Genomic DNA, 14,247 nt, shown 5'->3' on the forward strand with positions numbered 1-14,247 from the left:
TTCACAGTTAAAGAAACTGAAACGTATGAATTATTATTATTATTATTATTATTATTATAAACTTTTTAAAGAAATACTCTTTTTCTTTTGTGACATACAGTTGCTTGCACATAGGCTGTAATATTAAGCAGAAAACTATGCCTGAAGACCATGATGTAAGTCCCACAATACATTCGCCATTTAGATAGCAAACATTGGCCGTAAAGGTCAAACATTCTATCAGAAAATTCTGTGTTATCAAATATGGAAAGAGATTATTTTTATGTACTCTTTGTAAGTGCCCAGTTCTTTCATTTTAGGACAGAGTGTCTGTAATTGGTTATTTTGTTTAAAGTATCACAGTGTTCCTCCCTGTAACTCTCTTAACGTGTTGTCTATGCCACCACACAAATTAATTTTATATATGACTTTGTAATGAAGACAATGTTTGTGGAGTTGTGGTAAGCAAGAAAATTGAAATGAATCATGCTTTGCTATATAAAACCACCAAGGTAATGCTTGGTAAACCTGTAATCATTTTGGTCTTCACTATAGGAAATATCAGGAATTATGTTGTAATTAAATTGAATGGTGCTTTCTGAAAGAATAACAATTAGTTTTATTCTTGTAGATAAGGGTCGCCTACCAGCTGGAATGGTGGAGCAACAGTTGATCTCCACCTGTGACCCAAAAGAAATTAAAGATCTCATTGTCAGACTTGGAGGAATGAAACCCATCCGACCACTCTGGAAGATAAATCCAAAGGTAAAAATGTTGTATATTGCAGCAAGAGTTTTTGTGTTGTGTCCTCATTTCCTCAGTGTTTCTTCTCCCAAATGCGTATTTGATACTTTGCTGTGGGTAATGTTGTTGTTTTTTTGTTTTTTTTTTCTCTCTGTCTGCAGTGGGATCTGCCTATTCCACTCAAGAACATCGTCTCTATCCTTCCTAGAGGGTCACTGCAGGACTTCTCTTACATACTTATGGCAAAAGCCAGAGAACTTGTTGCACAGAAGGTTCTTAGCCTTAAAATTTTATAATATTTTCTACTATTTTTGATAATATCTACCAGTAAACATGTGTAACTAAATTTTGCAGGATTATGCACAAGCGATTGAACTATTGGGCAAAGTGGAGCAAGAGACAAAAAGCAATGGGTCAGTTTCTAACAACATTATGAACAAAGTCACAAAGCTTATTTCATGGGAGATATTGCTTGTGCAGATTATTCAGTTCTTTGTAGACTGGCCACAAAGTTTAATTGGTGAGTTTGTTTTAAGAATTTCGACATTATTCAGCCAAATAGTTTTAAGAAGAAATCGTGGTTAGATGATCTATATTATAAAAGTACATAATAGTTTAAAGAGTCTAGTTCATTTGTAACACCTTTGGTCATGTTGTAAACCTTTACAGTTTGCACGTGTTGATGGTTAATGGGTTTCCTTCTTGCCAAACTATGTGGTAAATATATTATTGGTCACTTGCATGCACTAGTATTCTCTTTGACATCTGTCTTTTGGCCTCTTCTGAATCAGTGGGCAGCATGCTTCTTCTGGTAATTGGTTGAGTTCACATCACCCAACAAGCAGAGCTGCAGAGTGTGAATTGAGTTCTTAGTATTGCTTGTAAAACTGATATACTTTGTTAATTTTGTTGCTTTCCATTTATCATACAGTTGCTTTTATTTCTGAAGTTCATTCAAACAGTGCACTACATGCATATTCATGTGGGAATGATTCAGGGCAACATTGCTCAAAAAGTAGAACTCTGTACACTGATGCTTCCAGGACTTACGATAACTCATATTTAAGTTACAGCATTTACGTTTGAACAGTACAATAGGTTCTTCACATCGTTTTTGTGAACCCCTGCCTCAGATCTACATGCAGCAGGTTTGTGATTTTAGCCTTCCTTCTTTTTGTGTGTCAAGACGGTATACATTGTAGAATTTAATTTCCAGACAATAAACGTTTTTCTAGGATATAGAGGGGTACAGTCTCTCAGCTTTTCTCAGCATGATTGATAAATTGAGTGCTTCATGGTGTTCTGCCATATTGTTGTTTTCACTTTATGCACACTGTTTCATTGACGAACCCAGCTGTGTTCATCAGGTCGGAGTCCAGGCAGTGAGTAAACACAACAGCAAAACGCACAGTACCTGAAAAAGATGACGTGGTTGATCATTGATGTACACCATCTCATTAAAATTATCCAGACGTTTCTATGCAATGCAGAGTTGGTCACTAAATTTCACAAGAGGCAGACCTGCCATTATAAGAGCAGACAGGTAGTGTTGTGGTGTCAGTATAAAAGCAGTAACAGCAGAATGGGTTGGTCAGGAGAGCTCAGTGACTTCAAATGTGTGCTAGTCATTGAATGCCACCTGAGTAACAAATTCATCGAGGACATTTCAAACCTTCTGAAGCTGCCCAAGTTGGTTGATGGTGGTGTGATTGTGAAATGGATGCAAAGGAACAACCACAGCTACACCAAGACCTGACAGACCTCATATAGTGACAGACAGGGGCAGTCCAGCATTGTGGAAGGCAGTTCTAAAAACTGCAGGAAATCAGTAGAAGGAATCGTTCTTGAGTTCCAAAAGTCTGCCAGCAGTCCAGCTAGCACCATGATTGATTGTAAGGAATTAAAACAAATTGGGATGCAGTGATCAAGTGGCTTTTCATAAGCCACACATTTCCATAGTTAGTCCTATGTGACACTTGGGGTGGAGGAAAAGAGTGATGCTGTGTGAAGCCTGGGGTGGAGTAAAGAGTGATGTCACAGGACAGTGGATGACTGGAAGTAAGTGATTTGTAGTGACGAATCACTCTATACCCTGTGGCATGCTGATGGAAGGATTTGGGCTTGGTGAATGCCTGGAGAGCATTACCTGCTGTCATTTATAGTACCGGCAGTGAAATACGGAAGAGGCTGTGTTGTAGTATGTGACTTTTTGTGGTTAGGATGTGGTTCCCTTATTGTGCTTAAAAAATGCTAAATTTGGAATGATATGAGCACATTTTACAGCATTTGTGTACTACATACAGTAAAGGAACAGTTCAGAGATGAGATTGTTTGTATCAGCATAACAATGCTCTATGGCATAAAGCAGCATCTGTGTGGTAGTGGTTTTTGAACAGATAACATTCCTGGAATTGACTGGCATGCCAAGGGTCGCAAACTAAACCAAATGGAACATTTTGGGATTAATTAGAATGTTATGTTCAACATCACTCATTACCGTCTCTGGTTTTGGCTCGTGAGGATGAACGGGCTGTCATTCCTTTACAGTAATTTAGACACCTCATTCAGACTGCTCCCAATAGAGTTCAAACAGTCATAAAGATGAAGGATGGACACACCCTATACTAATGTCTAGTAATAGATGTCCAGATACTTTTGATCAGATAGTGAATTGTGTGTAAAATGCAAACAACAACTCAGCAGAACACCCAGGAGCACACCATTAACTGAGGGATGTTTTCATCATGTAATGTACTTCACATAGTTTTGACTACCTACTGCTTGTGTATTTATACCCTTATCCATCCTCCCAGGTTGCCACTGATATTATGATTAGAATCATACTGGTAAATATTCAGCATAGAGTGCTCACACTCCACCCCCTCACCTTTCCTGATCCACTAATATCATTACAGGCAACGTTTAAAATCCCTGCACTGGAGAAAAAACACAGAACCATGCCTTTGAGTGTTCATTTGAGCTATTTAATATTATATTCTGTTTTTTTCTTTTGCCTTTTACCCATTTCTACATGGGGTTAGCATTGTAATTATTGGATTTGGCATTATTAATGTTAGAGGGTGGCTGGATGCCCTGCCTGTTGCCAGTTATTTAGTCTTATATTAAATTTTAAAAAATCTTCACACAGAGACGGGCTCAAAAGTAATGAGTGATTTCCAGGGAAAGTGGAAACAGACATGTTTATCTAATGATGCAATCTAATGATTGTTCAAAGTGATGCTCATAGGAAAATCTAAACAAGTAAATAGGACAAGATGACTGGACACGATGACCTTCACATGAATAGACTTGTTGGAAACCATGTTCACTCGCCAAAGATACTGTTGGTGAATTAATAATAGTAGTAATGATGATGATGATGATGATGATGGTGATGATGATGATGATCACAAAAAAACTATACTTACTGGACCATTATATATCAACAGTCATATACAATAAGCCAAAATAACTGGGGGCTTTCATCATGTGGGACAACAGTCCCCCTCACATGGACCATCATCATCAATGTCATTTGCCATTAGTAAGACAATACAAATAGATTTGGAACTTAATGTAGGCATTGAGGCTCAAGTCTGGCAATTGGAAATTTTACACTACCACTTTTCCTTCCCTTACCAGCCAAACAACGGTTGTGATAGTTTGTTACACCACCATTATTTGAACCATCTACCCACAAGTTTATCACAAGTGTGCATTAGTGCATTGGCTATAGATGTTTTAAAACAAAAAATGAAAAAGTTGCACAGAATTATGATACACATTTTTATGGGCTACAGTTACCTGTAATGCTCCTAATACTCTGAATTAGTTTGTTGCCCGTTGTCATGCTTACTTGATAAGCACACGCTACAAGTACTGGAGCTACGCTCAACAATTGGCCACACTAGCATTTTTTATGCAGCTGTCCGGTGCATTGCACTTTCCCAGAATCCTCCCAATAAATGTAATTGTCCCATTCAGCTTCCCAACACTGATTTTGTTTGCTCATCCCATTTCATGCTGCTTCTTAGTATTACCCCCAAATACTTACATGATAACACGTGCTCAAGATGTTCACGCTAGTCTTATAATTGGATAGTGTTATGTTCTTTCTACTTGCTATGGGCATTGTCTTGTATATCTCCTCATGTGTCTTAAGTCTTTCTGCATTTTCATATGATTATCCAATTATGAAACCTTCCTGTAGACAACCGCATTATCAGCAAACAAATTTATGGTATTAATGATCCCATCTGATAAATAATGTATACATGTTGAGGTTTTTCATTTCTGTAGAACATTCGCAATCCTGTATAATGTATTGGATTCTAATGGTCAAAAGATTCATCAAGCCAGTCACATGTTTCCAAAGAAGATATTCCATAGGATTGATAATGTGGTACAGTGTCTAATACCTTATGGAAATATGGTAAGACAGAACCTACCGGTTCACCACCATTTATTGTTTGCAAGATTCTGTCTATGTGTAGAACAAACTCTGTTTTACACTTGTGATTTTTTCCTGAATCCATGCTGATTCATTGAAGACAAAATCATAATTGCAGAATGAAAATTTCACTCTGCGGTGAAGTGTGTACGGATATGAAACCTGGCAATTAAAACTGTGTGCCATATAAGACACAGATGTGGGATCTGTGCTCTTTGCAAGTGATGTCTTAAGTTCTAGTGGCGATCTGGCACCCGGTTTAATCTGCGAGGAAGTTTAAACATCATAATTGTTAGAGCTTGGAATACGATCTAGAATCCTGCTACTGACAAGAGGTTGATGATATTGGTACACAATTCTGTATACTCAATCTTTTACATTTTTTTGTAAACTAGAGTGACCTGCACTCTTTTTCCAGTCAATCAGGACTATTTGCTACATGAGACATTCCCTATAAATATGAGTTAGGAAACGAGCTAATTCCTCAGCAATTTCTATGTGTAATCTAACTGGAATTTTGTCAGGGTTAGGTGCCTCTTTCACTTTAAATAGTGTTAACTGTTTTTCAGTACTGGTAGTACTCAAACATTGGTTTGTAACATTCTCATACATAAATACAATTTCAAATATGAAATTTAAAGTTTCTATTTTCTGTTTGCTACCTTCAGTTTCTACACCATAAAGATGCATGAGAAGTTGAATAGGACGTTTCAACCCCTTCACTGACTTTATGCATGACCTGAACATCATAGAATTACCATGGCAATTGATGTACAGTAGGCTTTACGTTTGCCTGTCTTCTTGATGCTCGAGTTGCTATTTGGTTTTTTCTACCAGTTTACCTGCTTTCTTGAAGATCTTTTTGCCTTTAGTGACCAACATTTCTGTAACAGCACCATTGTTGCTAATCTGTCTCTAATCAGTGAGCTTTTTAAAAATATTGAAACTGTGTGTAAGCAGGGCGTCTAAAATGTTTTTTTCACTTGTGGTTGTTGAAATAGTTGTTTGAGGCATGACTGCAGAACCCAAAGAGTTACTAGAGGTAGCATCACCCTGCAGACAGTTGTTTCTGAGAGGCATATCTCAGTGGAGACAGTTACTGGAAGTGCGGTATGAAATATGCTATCCCGGGTAAAACACAAGTTGAAATATGGTCACTACTTTTTATTTACTTAAATTTGGCATATTTCGTGACAGTACCTTTTCCGTTAAATGTTTACAAGGCGGTATTGGTCTTGGCTTCAGTTGTCTAATGGAAGTATGATTCCACAATGCACCTTTGTCGGCTGCAGAAATGACCTGGTTCAATGTGTTTGCCTCATTTTTGGTGCTTCAAATACCATTTCTTCGAATGTAGTTTCCTCTTATAGTTTGTATAAAAAAATAGTAACATAATTCAAAATTATTTATGACGGCGACCTGCACATTCTTCTACCGTTAACACACACCAAGAGTTAACTGCCGACTGACTATAGTCAAAGACGACTCCAGCGTCAAAGACATTTTACACAACACACAAGCTTCCACTTGTAATCAGTCTCTTTGCTATTCTTCGACACATTTACTAATAGTACTCAATATGCTTTCACATATAATAAGGCAAATTATAATTAATAAATTCTGACAAAAAATATAAGAAAACATTTACAATTTGGTATCGACAAATCCGGTAGAAAATAACAGATCTCCCAGATCCATTACAGGTACCAAAAGCAGCAGCCAATGAAACCAATCATTCAATTGGGTTGTTTCTCCATGTTGCCTCTTGGGCAATGTGAAGTGGCTCAGCCCTCTGATAAATGGCTTTTTACTTTGAAGGGGAAACCATTACCAAATTTTAACTCCTATTTTGAGATATTAAAATTATACATTGATAACGGAGATGAAACTCACTTCTGAGCACAATGCCAAATTTTACATTGTGTCTGCCTTTCAATGTTGTATTCTTGTTTTGATAAAGGACATCTGATTTCCAACTCACAAATCATGCATGTAATTACTTTAAAGTACTGTTATCTGTTTTGTTGTTATTTCATCTATCAATTGAGTGACGTGTCTGGAATACCATTGCACACTTAAAATTATCGTGTCATATATGTTACATGATCCCTAAACTGTGTCATAATGTATCATTATTTTTGTTACAGGAACAGAACAATTGATAGCAGGATGTAAACAGTGTTTGGCTGCAATACAGTCTGGAGAATCTGTGGTACCGCGTGTTGAGGTCCAGGAACAATGTATGCTCTGTCTCTTGAATCTGGGACAGTGGGACTACCTTGTGGCTTCAGATAAAAGGTGGACACATTTTGAACTTCCTCAGGCACTTGCTGCTGCATGCCAAGATGTCATTAAGTACAAGGGCACAAAGAAAGTGTGCAAGGATGCTTGGGACATAGGTAAGATATTTTTATTCCAACTTCAATCTGCTAACCATCTGCTTTACAGAAAAATGTTATTGAAAAACTGCTGATATGTTTTCTTTAAATGTCAACTTATTAATTGCAAATTTTTATACTGACTCATACATACATTCATTGTAGAATTATATTCTCTAATGTTTCTTTTGGCAATAAGAATGTGGATATCAGAATGTGGTAAATATTGCCTGTACAGTTGGTATTGAAGTTTTTTGCCAGCCAGTCATGTGAATTGTATCCATCATCCTTTCCTAAATGTGCCATTGGATGGTGTCATTTAGAACAACAGACCCACCAAGTATGCACCAGGACTTTTTGCCTTTACTGCATGCAGTACTCATTCATAGCCTTGTGTAACTAACTCTGTTAGCTAATGAGTGAGATGGTGGTGTTTCGTGATGTAGAAATCACACTATTGGTGTGACTGCTGATATTATGCATCTCAGAACACCGTTGACACTGGTTAAAGAACCACTGTACACTTTATGTGAGCCAGTTTAGCTGGTGCACCTGCCAGAGAGCATCCAGGTGGCCACAGGCACAGTGCAGGCAGGCACGACCAAGTGGCTGATACATGAGTACTCTTGCAGCTGAGCCGTAGCGTACATGATCATAGTCCTCTGGTCGAGCTCAGGCGGCCAGGGGTGGCCGAGCAGGTCGCATATGTGCAGAAGGCGTGCAGTCGTGTCTTCTGGTGGGATGCCTACACCACCAGCATCTGCCTACAGGCGAGCTGAAGAGCACTCGCAGACACCCTCAGGTGATGGGGCAGCTTTGGAATAGCCTGCTTTACATTCTTGTGTATTGCCAGCACTAGCATATTACTTACCAATAGTATTTATAGCTGAAATGATACATAGTCAAAATTTGCTCAATAAATAATGTTCTATAGTTACTAGTGATTTTTGGTGCCATACTGGGATCACGTACTGTCAGAATGTGACACCCCCTCACATTTATTGTTCACATATCGAACTCACAATGCTGCGGGTGGGAATGATTCATCAGATTGATTATATGTTGACTGTAACTCTTTTCACTCAAAATAAAATCATAAATGTATCTACATTTATGTGTTAATTTCCTGCTGTGAAGAACGAATAAAGGAAACCCCAAAAAGTCATCATTATTCTTTAAGTGCCTGCTAACAACACAGCACTTCCTCACAGAGGTGAGTGGTAGTCTTCCAGTCACGCCTTATATTCTATGCAGGTTGTGTTATTTTAATAATTACAGTGTACCTAATAGTGCAGATAAAGAAAGAGAAAGTTGTGAATCCATGGAACAAGTCCTCTGGTATCCAATAGAATTAGTTACCCAATGATTTATTAAATGACTGGTTATTCACTTTAGAAAAATACTCTGTTTCTTTAATCAGTTCTTCCTGTGTTTGGGCCAAGTACTCAGCAAAAGCGATCTAGTTCGGGTGCATCTGTCCACCGTGATTCGCCAACAATGGGTAGTGGATACACACGTGCAAGTTTGCATCAACTGCTCATGCGTCTGCGTGAACCTACTGTCCTTTCAGTGGCATTATCTTTGTTGGCACGGCTCCATAATGTGCTCAAAGACGACAATCACCAAGAACTGTCATGTGAGCATGTCGGTCTCTGGCCTGCTGTTGTAAGCAAGTAAGTACGTAATGAATTAGAGTTTGTTGCCTTTGCACTTTAATGTAGGGCTGTGTCACTTGTTCAGTCATACTTTGCTTAGCAGTCATCATATAAATGTATGTGTTTGGTTTCTGACTTTTGTTTCCAGAATGTGTGTGTGTGTGTGTGTGTGTGTGTGTGTGTGTGTGTGTGTGTGTGTGTATGTGTGTTTGTTGTATGTAACTGGATGTTCTCATAATACATTTTTCAGATTGTGAACTTCAGCGAAACCATCTTCAGTGCTGCAGCAGTAATAGTGTTTGCTTGCAGGTTTCATGTTTTGTTTCGAACTATAGGTGGGCATTAGCAGAGGTTCTCATTCCACTATACATTAAAAGTTCATGGTATACATGAACTTTATGTGAAATAATATAAGTGATAATTTTAATGAAAAGTGTTATCTTCATAGTGTATTACATCTTCTACATAATTCCAGAACAATGCAGTGCAGTATTACTTTATAATATGGTAACAAGCATGCAAGTAATGCGTGTATTACCAGGATTTAGCTTTTATATTTAGGAGTCTGAAAGACATTTCTAGTTTCTACAGTCTCTCTTTCACTGTAGCATATCTAATAAAGTCAAATGATTGAATAATTAAATCTCTGTTTGAATAAATTGATTATGAAGGGAAAATGTGCAGAGTAAAGGATGGGCCATGCAAATGAAAGAAAGATATTTAGCTAATTTTTATTCCCCTCTGTGTTTTATAAGTCGGTAAAAGTGTAACAATTCTTCAGCATCTGGAACAGATTACTTCTCATGAGTTCAGTACAAGTACAAATGTTAATGCCATTGTATGTTATGTTTCAGTTCAAATTCATACCACTCCAAAGGGGTTGCAGAAATGCTTTCTCAGCTGCTGCTACAGGGACTTAAATATCACCCTAACAATGTGTCTTGGCTCAAGTTAATTGCTGATCTCTGTTTTGGTTAGTAGTCTACTTTTATTATTATTTGCATGTTATGAAACATTTGGATAAAGATCTATTTAGTTCACATTGGATTTCTGGATATGGTTACTTAGTACTTACACATTTCTGTTTCTGTTTTTTTGTTTCATTTGAAATTTTAAACCACAAAAGTCAGCTTGAAGTTTGTTCTGTGCTCTTCATTGTATTTAACATGGCAAAATTAAGTATGGCTATTTTGCTGAATGGTATTAAATTTGATGGCAGAGCTGTTAAGCCCGCAACTTGAATTTGGGCAGAGTGGTTTCAAATTGCTGTTCAGTCTTTCAGATTTAGATTTTTATAAGTCACTTATAATTAATGCGAAGGAAAGCACAGCATGGCCCACGAACAACACAAACGGGAGAGGACGGACACAAACAAGGAAGGACAACTGAGCAAGACCTTACGTACCTCAACAAGCAAGAAACCATGGAGCCACAAGAAAACCTCACGAATCAAACACGTCCACTCATACACGGAAGAAAGTAACGTAAATACACTGTCTGAGGCGAGATGTTAATAGACGCACGCAAAGATTAGAGTGATTGACTGCGCGAGAGGCAGGTGCTTAAGTACGTTATCGAGGATGCTGCTATTGCACACTGGGACCACATGTTCCACCTTGGCGCCCTCACATCAAACATGGGCCAGGAAGTGCGCGCCACCACGGCTTATGGTACGGTGGTGCCGAGATCTCTAGGGGTCTTCAACATCCATGCCGTCTGGTGAGGATCCAAAATCCCCCCTGAAACTTGTGTGTAGGGGTGGAAATGCCCCGGATGGTGCCAATGTGGGCAGCAGTGGGAAGAAGAGCCGGGCTCATCAATCGCTATTGCCGGGGAGGAAGGGACGCCCAAGGTATCCATGACGGCCGACCTAGAGTCCAGGGCGAGGGATGGAGCTGCTGATCCAATCGGGGATGGGGACAGGGAGGGCCAGTTGCAGGGCCACGGGGAGACGGAAACCGGGGGCAGCGGCAGCGACTCGAGGACCACGCCCGTACCCGAAGGAGGTAGAAGAGGAGGAGGTGGCAGCGCGAATTCTGCGGGGGCACGCAGGCGGAGCTGGTTATGATGGCAGCGCTCCAACTCCTTCAACGTCTGCACCGACATCACCCACCGCCCATGGGCTGCGACGACTGTGGCGGGCATCCAACCTGCCTTGTGCCTGTTCTCGCGGGCCCACATGGCCGCAGCAGGGGTGTATCGCTGAGAGGGCCAGGAGTGGGGGCGGGAAGGGGTATGGCATCAGCAAATGGAGCAGGGTCCGCATCTGTCGCCCATGAAGGAGCTCCTCTAGACTACATCCGTCAATTGGCGTAGTGCAATAGGTGCTCAAAAACAGTGTGAGGGCCGATGTGGTGGGAGATGTGTTGACCGCCTTCGTCAACTGTTGTTTAAATGTGCAGACAAGCCTCTCCGCTGCACCATTGGATGAAGGGTGGAAAGGTGGGCTACGGATATGTTTGATACCATTGGCCTGACAGAAATTGTGGAAGGAGGACGTCATGAAGTGGTGGCCATTGTCGGAGACCAATGTGTGTGGCAGGCTCTCAATGGTGAGAACCTGGTCCAGGGCCGTGAGTGTATCCTCCGTGGTGGTGGACTCCATGCGGATGACATATGGGTATTTGGAGTAGGTGTCAACGATAAGTAACCACATAGACCCCAAAAACGGGCCTGAAAAATTGATATGGATGTGATCCCAGGGCCGGCGAGGCACAGGTCAGGGTGCAAATGACCGAGGGGGGCTTGCCTGGTGACGCGCACACACAGGGCCCCACGGACCAGGCGGTCAAGATCGCCATCAACGCTGGGCCAATACACATGCCGACGAGCTGAAACTTTCATACGGGGCAAAACCCAGAACCCACAGTGTAACAAACTGAACACCCGAAGTCGCAATTCGGGAGGGATGACCACCCGATGGGCATCCGACTCCGTGGCCAACAGAAGTACATCATCGACCACAGATAGCCTGTGGGACAGGTGGCACCAGGGGCTCAAATCGGACTGCATCCGATGAGTAATATAGGAGGGCCACCCGTGGACCCTTAGCAGAAAACCTGCTGCAAGGTAGGGTCGCGGTAGGTAGCCATGGCAATGTGAGCAGCCATAAGAGGCAGACCGTCCGGCGCATCCCAGCAGGCGGAATCAATGTAAAAGCAGAGGACGCCTTGTTGGTCAAAGGCAGGATCGGGGCCTAGTGGGAGACGTGACAAAGCGTTCACGTTAGCATGGTGGGTGGTGGGCTTATACCTGATGGTGTAAGTGTAATTTCGTAAAAATAACACCCAGCACTGGAGAACGTTGAACCGTCTGCACTGGAAAGTGAGAGTGGGGTCTGAAAAGCGTAGCCAAGGGTGTAAGGCCCATCAGGAGGGTGAACTTTGCCCCAGAGAGATAGGTGTGAAATTTTTGGACAGCAAACACAATTGCCTGGGCCTCCTTTTCAATCTGGGATTAGTTCCGTTGTGCTGGGGTCAACGTCTTAGATGCGTAAGCGATGGGCTGTTCAGAGCCATCGGCATTCCGATGTGCGAGGATGGCACCAATTCTGTATGGCAACACATCAGCCACCACGACCAAGGAGCAGTCTGGAAAGAAGGGAGTAAGGCAAGGGGCGGACTTCTGCATCACCTTTAAATGGAGAAAAGCCTGGTCACAGGCAGGAGTCCAATCAAAAGTACCGCTTTGTTTCCCAAGTGATTGAGGGGTGAGCAACACAGGCAGCCTGGGGCAAGAACCTTAAGTAATAAGTAACCTTGCCCAAAAACACCTGGAGTTCAGATAAGTCCTTGGGACAAGGAAGGGCCTCAATGGCCGCGACATTGCGACCTGAAGGGCGAATGCCATCCTCGCTAAGCCAGTGGCCTAAGTATTCCACTTCCAGTTGAAAGAAACACTTTTCCAGGCGACAGTGTAAACCTGCAGATTACAGAGCGTGAAATAAGGTGCTTGAGGTTTTGCAAATGTTCCTGGCGGGAACACCAGGTGACCAAGATGTCATCCAGATAATTCACGCAGGCAGGGATAGGCTGTGTAAGCTGCTCCAGGAACCGCTGGAAAATGGCCGGCGCCAAAGAGACAACAAAGGGAAGGTGCTTGTACTTGTATAACCCGAAAGGCGTGTTGATAACCATGATGTTCTGGGACTCGTCACCCAAGGGTAACTGGTGGTATGCCATAGCCAGGTTCATCTTGGAAAAGTACTCGCCCTTGGCAAGCTTAGCGAGAAGGTCTTCCTGTCAGGGAATGGGGTAAGCGTCAATGAAGGACTGAGCATTGGCAGTGGTGACAAAGTCCCCACACAGCTGAAGGGACCCATTGGGTTTCCGTATGACCACCAATGGTGTTGCCCAGGCACTGTATCTCACAGGCTCCAGAACGCCAGCAGCCTGGAGCCGATCAAGTTCCTGCTTGACTGCAGGCCATAAGGCCATAGGCCCAAAAAAAGCGAGGCTGCGCACCCAGCTGAAGTGTGATGTGCGCCTGAAAATCGGAAGCACAGCTGAGATCTGCAGCAAACAACAACGCAAAAGCGGAGTACAGATCGTCCAAGTCCTGAAAAGAAACTGCCGTGGAAACGACCTTAACTTCATCGGAAATTGGAAAGCCAAACAGTTGAAACGCATCCAGGCCAAAAATATTCGAAGCCAACGGATGGTCGACGACAAATAGGGTAAGGAGCCGGGGAACACGTTTGTACGTCACCTGGATAACGAACTGCCCACAAAGGGGAATGGAACCGTCTCCATAGGTGACCAAACACCGAGAGGGAGATGGGAACTCAGGAGAGCCCAGGTGGTTATACGTCGCCATATTAATCAGCGACTGTGGCCGAGTGAAAACTGACATCCTCAATGAAAAGGCGGAGTGTGAGGAAAAGCTTCCACGCTGATGGGTCATCCTGTGGGACTACCGATTGCAGAGCATGGACGGAATCTTGAGGCCCAGGAGGGGCAGGACTGGAGCGAGTCGAACGACTACGACAAACTGATCAGATGTGTCCCTCCTTGTTATATAGCGTGCACGTTTTCCAGCAGTG

The 14,247-nt window shown here is 41.9% G+C and overlaps 1 protein-coding gene across 2 annotated transcripts in view; it reads left to right on the forward strand.

Moving 5' to 3' along the window:
• Positions 1-14,247, forward strand: part of LOC124619438 (integrator complex subunit 8) — a 153,194-nt gene that overhangs the window by 90,391 nt on the left and 48,556 nt on the right. For both annotated transcript variants that reach the window (XM_047145823.1, XM_047145824.1), the window contains exons 9-14: positions 611-744; positions 885-995; positions 1,078-1,243; positions 7,321-7,572; positions 8,972-9,224; positions 10,061-10,179. In XM_047145823.1, coding sequence (XP_047001779.1) covers positions 611-744; positions 885-995; positions 1,078-1,243; positions 7,321-7,572; positions 8,972-9,224; positions 10,061-10,179 — 1,035 coding nt within the window. The remainder of the gene's footprint in view (positions 1-610; positions 745-884; positions 996-1,077; positions 1,244-7,320; positions 7,573-8,971; positions 9,225-10,060; positions 10,180-14,247) is intronic.

The sequence above is a fragment of the Schistocerca americana genome, chromosome 6 (genome assembly GCF_021461395.2).
Source record: "Schistocerca americana isolate TAMUIC-IGC-003095 chromosome 6, iqSchAmer2.1, whole genome shotgun sequence".
Classification (NCBI taxonomy): domain Eukaryota; kingdom Metazoa; phylum Arthropoda; class Insecta; order Orthoptera; family Acrididae; genus Schistocerca; species Schistocerca americana.